Below are 5,445 nucleotides of genomic sequence, written 5' to 3'. Positions count from 1 at the left end.
GGGTGGAGCTTAGCCTGTCAATCAGGTCGCAACTGGATGGCTTCATTTGGAGGCGCTAAGGAGATAAATAGCTCACTGGAAGCAGAACACATGCTGACTCCCTGGGAGACATTCCTGCTGACGAGACACATGGAGCTACACTAGTGCTCTGGAGCTGGAGGAGCCACTAGACCCCTGCCAGCGCTGAGATGCTTATACAGCCACTGGATCCACAAGACTTCCCACCCACTGGCCTGTGATCTTACTGCATTCGGAGTCATTGCATGTGTTTCGTGAGTCTGAAGAGGAATTTATAGGTTGGTATTGGATATATGGGCTAATATCGGACTTATGGACCTATCTTGGGCTGGGCTGGGATGTTTTCTCAATATACAATTGTTCTTTTATATTAAGTGCTTTCTTACACACATATGAATCTCCCTGGATTTGTTTCTCCAGTCTACCGTACTAACACATGAAGAAATTGAAGAATTCAATGAACATTCTCAGCTGGAAATTGATCAAACATGCAATCAACATGCATTGATAATTTATTATTGGCAATTGGAATGCACAAATTGGAAACAAAGAAGAAGGACCATAGTTGGAAAATATGGTCTTGGTGATAGAAAAGCTGGAGATCACATGTTAGGATTTTGCAAGACCAATGACTTGCTCATAGCAAATACCTTTTTTTAACAACACAAATGTCAACTATACACATGGGTTTCTTCAGATGGAATAAGCAGAAGCCACATTGACTACATCTGTGGGAAAAAAACAATGGAGAAGCTCAATATCAGTAGTTAAAACCAGGCCACGGGCTGACTGTAGAGCACACCATCAATTCTTCTATGTAAGTTCAGGTTAAAGCTGAAGAAAGCGAAAACAAGTTCACAAGCGTCAAAATATGACTGTGAGTCTATCGCACTTGAATTTCAAGAAATCAGATTTGTTGGATTAAACACAAATGATGGAAGACCTGATGAGCAGGGGGAAGAAACAAAGAACATCGTTCATGAAAAAAGCAAAAGGTCATTAAGAAGACAAAGAATAAAGAAAGATCAAAGCGGATGTCAGAAGAGACTTGGAAACTTGCTCTTCATCACAGAGTAGCCAAAACAAATGGAAGAAATGATGACATCCAAGGGCTGAATAGAAATTTTCAAAGGGCAGCTCGAGAGATAAAGTCAAATATTATAATGAATTAGAAACCCAAAGGGAAGCCAATCTGTCTTGGAAAAAGTACAGCCAGGGTGCTCCTTGGAGCAAAGATGGGGAGACTTCGTCTCGCAAACTTTGGGCAGGCTGTCGGGAGAGGCCAGTCCCTGGAGAAGGACACCATGCTTTGCGGAGGAGCAGTGCAAAGGGGAGGGAGCCCTGACCAAGAAGAATTGACACCGTGGCTGCAACCTGGGCTCCGGCATAGGCACAGCGTGCGGAGGCCGCGGATCACGCAGCAGTTCGTCCTGTGGTGCCCGGTGTCCCTACGGGTTGGAGCTAGCTCGGTGGCACCTAGCAACAACCTCATGGATGACAAGGAGAGCCCAAAATCCATTTGCAGGGTTCCCACGTGGATTCCCTCTGACCACTGACCCTGGAGGCGAATAGCCTTGCTATCAGACAGCGTGCCTTGGAGAGTGGATTAATACAGATGTAGTTAGGCTAAAATTTTGAACCATTTAAAAGAGGGTCTAGTTTTTATTATTTCCTGCTTTCTTTTGGATTGAGGTTTTTCTCTATTTTATTATTGTTGTTGGTTCTTGTGTGTTTGTTTTTTCTTTATATGAAATCCAGGATAGATAAATCTATAGAGAGAGTAACTGGATTTATAGTCTCTTAGGGTTATGGCAGGGGCAGTTGGGGAGAAATGGGGAGCTAATCATAATGAGTATAAGAATGAAGGAAGTTTTAAAAATTGGTTGGGATGACGATTGCATAATGTTTAAAATATGTTTCCGCCAGTGAACTGTACGATATGTGAATTATATGTCAATAAGACCGCTACTTTAAAAAGAGAGACAGACAAACAGAGAGTCACATTTCACGTTTTCTCCAATGGCTTTAGTTGGAGACTCCAGCTAAGCTGTATGTTGAGCCTGGCTCTAGGGGACAGCACCTGGTTCCGGACATTGCGGGTGGGGGCGGGATGCATTCTCAAGGTTGAGGTGAGGAGTCCCTTCGAATCAAGTGCTGGCGTTGGGTCCGCTTTGAAACAGTCGATGATATGAAGCTATAGGCTACTTTCTCCTTCTGAAGGCCCATCTCCTTCCAGGTAGGGGAAGGCTTTCTCAAAAATCACCCGAGATCAAAACCCAGCTTAGTCAAGGCCCTGGTCACCCACGCATGGGACGGCCCTGGATGCAGATCCTGAGCTGGCCCCAGAAGCACTCAGGCCGGGCACAGTCCACCACGCCCCAGCCCACACCCCAAGAGCTCTTTACTCTTTTTGCTCCCATGTCAGCATCCCCTCCCCCACCCCGCCCCCCAAAAAAGCCCAGTTCTCACTACTTGATTTCCATGGTCTGGTTTCTGTGAGGCCTTCGACACAGTGGTGGGGAGAGAAGGGGCAGGGATGGGGGTAGAGGGTGAATTGTAATGTGTAGAGCCGGGTTCACTAACAACTCTTATAATAACCTTGACTTTCTATTAGCTGTTCTTCCTGAGAACAATTCACAGTGATAACAGAATCAAGTTTGCCCTCTCGTCAACCCCGGAAGGGGGTGGGGAGAGATTCTCTGTTCTTCACATGAAAGGGAAACACGAGGCCCAGAGAGACCAAAGGACTGTTCACGGTTTCACGACCCAGCTGAGCAGAGAGCTGCGGAGGGCTCCCATCTTCTTCATCTCGACTCGGATTCCGATGCACGGAGATTTCACGTCCCTCGGTACCTCCCTAATGTCTCGCTTTCCCATCATGGCACCTCTGGATTGGAGACTCCCTCTCGGTGCCAGCAAGGAGCAGAGGGTCCCCACTCTTGTGAGAGCCCTCACAGCCCTCCTGCCCCTTCTGCTCAGAGATCTAGCGGAAGGAAGACGCTACATAGGCTGTGGCGATGAACTTCTTGCCGCTTCCGTAGGTGGATTTGTCCCAGGTATAGGTCTGGATGTCCAGGGGGTATCCACCCAAGCTTAAGTGGCACCTGTCGGGGGAAGATCAACGAATCAGAAGGGACCTCCTTGCCCTGTCCCCAGGCTGAAGGGGCCAAGCCCCACTCAAAAAGAAGAGGGCTCTTCTGTCTTAAAGGAGAGTTGCCACATGCCTTCCTCAGCTCCCCCTAGGCAAGGGGCCTGTCCAAAAACTAGGGCTCGTTCCCTATCTTTTAAAAGAGCATAGCTTTTCATCTCTCCCAGCGCATAAAAAGAAAGAAACAAATATAAAAACCCTTGATGTCATTTAGTTTGATGCTGACTCACAGCGACCCTATAGAACAGGATAGAGCTGTCCCTTTGGGTTCCCGAGACAATAACTCTTTATGGGAGTAGAAAGCCTCCTCTTTCTAATGGGGACTGGTTGGTGGTTTCAACCTGCTGACCTGGCAGTCAGCAGCCCAACACAAAGCCCGCTGGACCCCTAGGGCTCAGGAACCTCAATCCAGGATGCTAGAGCGGAAACCACCCCCACCCTCAAAATTAAATATCTGCCCAAGGAAATGGAAGGCCCAGATGCTCTGGCTGTAACAGCTAGGAGGGGCCTCCAGAAAACCAGGCGCAGTCATCCCAGGCTATTATCTGGGGCTCCAGGGCTCCACAGACAGCCTCAGTGACCAAGCAGGTGAGGGCCAGGGGCCCAACTCCACTTTTCTACCACTTGCAGGAGGTATCAAGTCTTAGGGGGCCATGAAGTCGGTTAGACTGGTGCTCAAAACAAACTCACTACCGCCAAGTCGAGTCTGACCCATAGCGACCCTGAAGGTCAGGGTAGCCCTGCCTCGTGGGTTTCTGAGACTACAACTCTTCTTGACAGGAGTACAAAGTCTCATCTTTTCTCCCACAGAGCAGCCAGTGGTTTTGAACTGCTGACCTTGAGGTTAACTACCCAACTCCCAACAACTTTGTTTTCCAAGTGAGGAAACTGGGGCCCAGCAAAATGTGATTTGTCTGATCTCACGCAGCAGCATCTGGGTGTCCGGAATCTCCCCTGGCCAAGGACATCCGTGGCCCCAGCCCACACCCCAGGCCCAGCTGGCCCAGTACTCACAGTTTTCCTGGCCTGGTGATGAAGCACAGGGAGTAGAGCGCCAACTCAAACTCAGGGCTACTGCCGATGAAAGCGGAGCCCACTTCCTTATAGTAGCCATCCCAGTTGAACTGAATGGCCAGCACATCAGGGTAGGATTCCCACTGCAGAGAGAGGCAGACCGAGGGGTGTCAGAGGCAACAGTGAGGCACCATTTGTTGATGGTCCATGGGGCCCTGCGTAGGCTGTCTGAGGCGACTAGAGTCTCTCAATGGACGAAGTGGTCTGCCCTGCTGAGGTGCCTGAGCCTAGCTCCGCGGGCCCTGTACCAGGGGCTGACAGAGCATCGCCCTGCAACCCACCCAGCACTGAACTTCTTGCTCTTGCTGGTTCTCGGAGGAGCCAGGGAGTTCTTGTACTTGGAGTTGCCAGGCTGAACCTGCTAGCCACCCTAAGGCCATCCAGGCAGGGGTAACTGTGAGTCTTTGGTTCTCAAATCTGAGATCCTTCTCTTGTCCTTGCCCTCTGCCTCCTATTTGGAAGGGAATCCCAGCATCCTGACTGGCGAAGCCCCCTTTCCAGAGATGGGAAAGACAGAGTCCCTGTCCCCATCAGGGTGCTGGGGACCGTGGGTGAGAGACAAGGCTCCCTTGTCAGTTCCATGACTGTTTGGAACACAGTGGGGTGGGAGTGGGCAAGGAGTCTGGGCACTCCCAAGGCTCTCCCAGCCCATGGGCTCAGCACTCACAGGTCCATTATAGACGTGACTGTAGTAGTCAAGCAGGCCCTCCTTCTCCTGCAGGTAGAAGCGGATCCAGTTGTGGAAGCCAGTGACTTTCCCCTTTTTGATTTCACCTGTAACAACCCAAGAGTCCAGGGTCAATGAAGCTGGAGTACAGTGAGCATGTCCCCCTCCCGTGCCAGCCAAGGCTGCCTCCCTTCTCCAATCCCTGCCCACCTATCCTGCACAGGTAGGGGTCTCACCTCTCACCTGGAGTGTCTCCCACCCCCATCTTTCACCTTGAGAACACCCCACCCCTTTTGTCATAAGCCCTTGGGAGACTTCCTGTTCTCAGTTGACCAAGCTGACCACTCTGGGATGCTCTCCGTCATGTCTCTACGGGTCAGCCAGACTTAAGGGGGTGTGTATCGGTTGGAGAAAGGCCAAAGTTCTCTTGGAAAGCAGCGTATCAAGCACTGGAGGCAAGGAGCTATTCAGAGGCAAGCAGCCTTGACCCCAAAATGCCTCCACCCTAGCTAGATCCTTTGGAACCCCCCCAATACAG

The 5,445-nt window shown here is 50.2% G+C and overlaps 1 protein-coding gene across 1 annotated transcript in view; it reads right to left on the bottom strand.

Annotated features, from left to right (window-relative positions):
* Nucleotides 1–2,485: 2,485 nt before the first annotated feature.
* ENDOU (endonuclease, poly(U) specific) overlaps nucleotides 2,486–5,445 on the bottom strand; it is a 16,749-nt gene continuing 13,789 nt past the window's right edge. Inside the window, exons 9-11 of the mRNA XM_004711515.2 lie at nucleotides 4,908–5,014; nucleotides 4,181–4,323; nucleotides 2,486–3,122 (exon numbers count right to left, since the gene is read on the bottom strand). Of these exons, the coding sequence (XP_004711572.1) occupies nucleotides 3,002–3,122; nucleotides 4,181–4,323; nucleotides 4,908–5,014 (371 nt within the window). The 3' untranslated portion in view covers nucleotides 2,486–3,001. The remainder of the gene's footprint in view (nucleotides 3,123–4,180; nucleotides 4,324–4,907; nucleotides 5,015–5,445) is intronic.

Source organism: Echinops telfairi, unplaced genomic scaffold (genome assembly GCF_000313985.2).
Source record: "Echinops telfairi isolate 266 unplaced genomic scaffold, ASM31398v2 ScPeMD7_12;HRSCAF=54, whole genome shotgun sequence".
NCBI lineage: Eukaryota > Metazoa > Chordata > Mammalia > Afrosoricida > Tenrecidae > Echinops > Echinops telfairi.
Note: the sequence above shows the minus strand (reverse complement) of the source record. Positions and strands in the feature narration are given on the sequence as shown.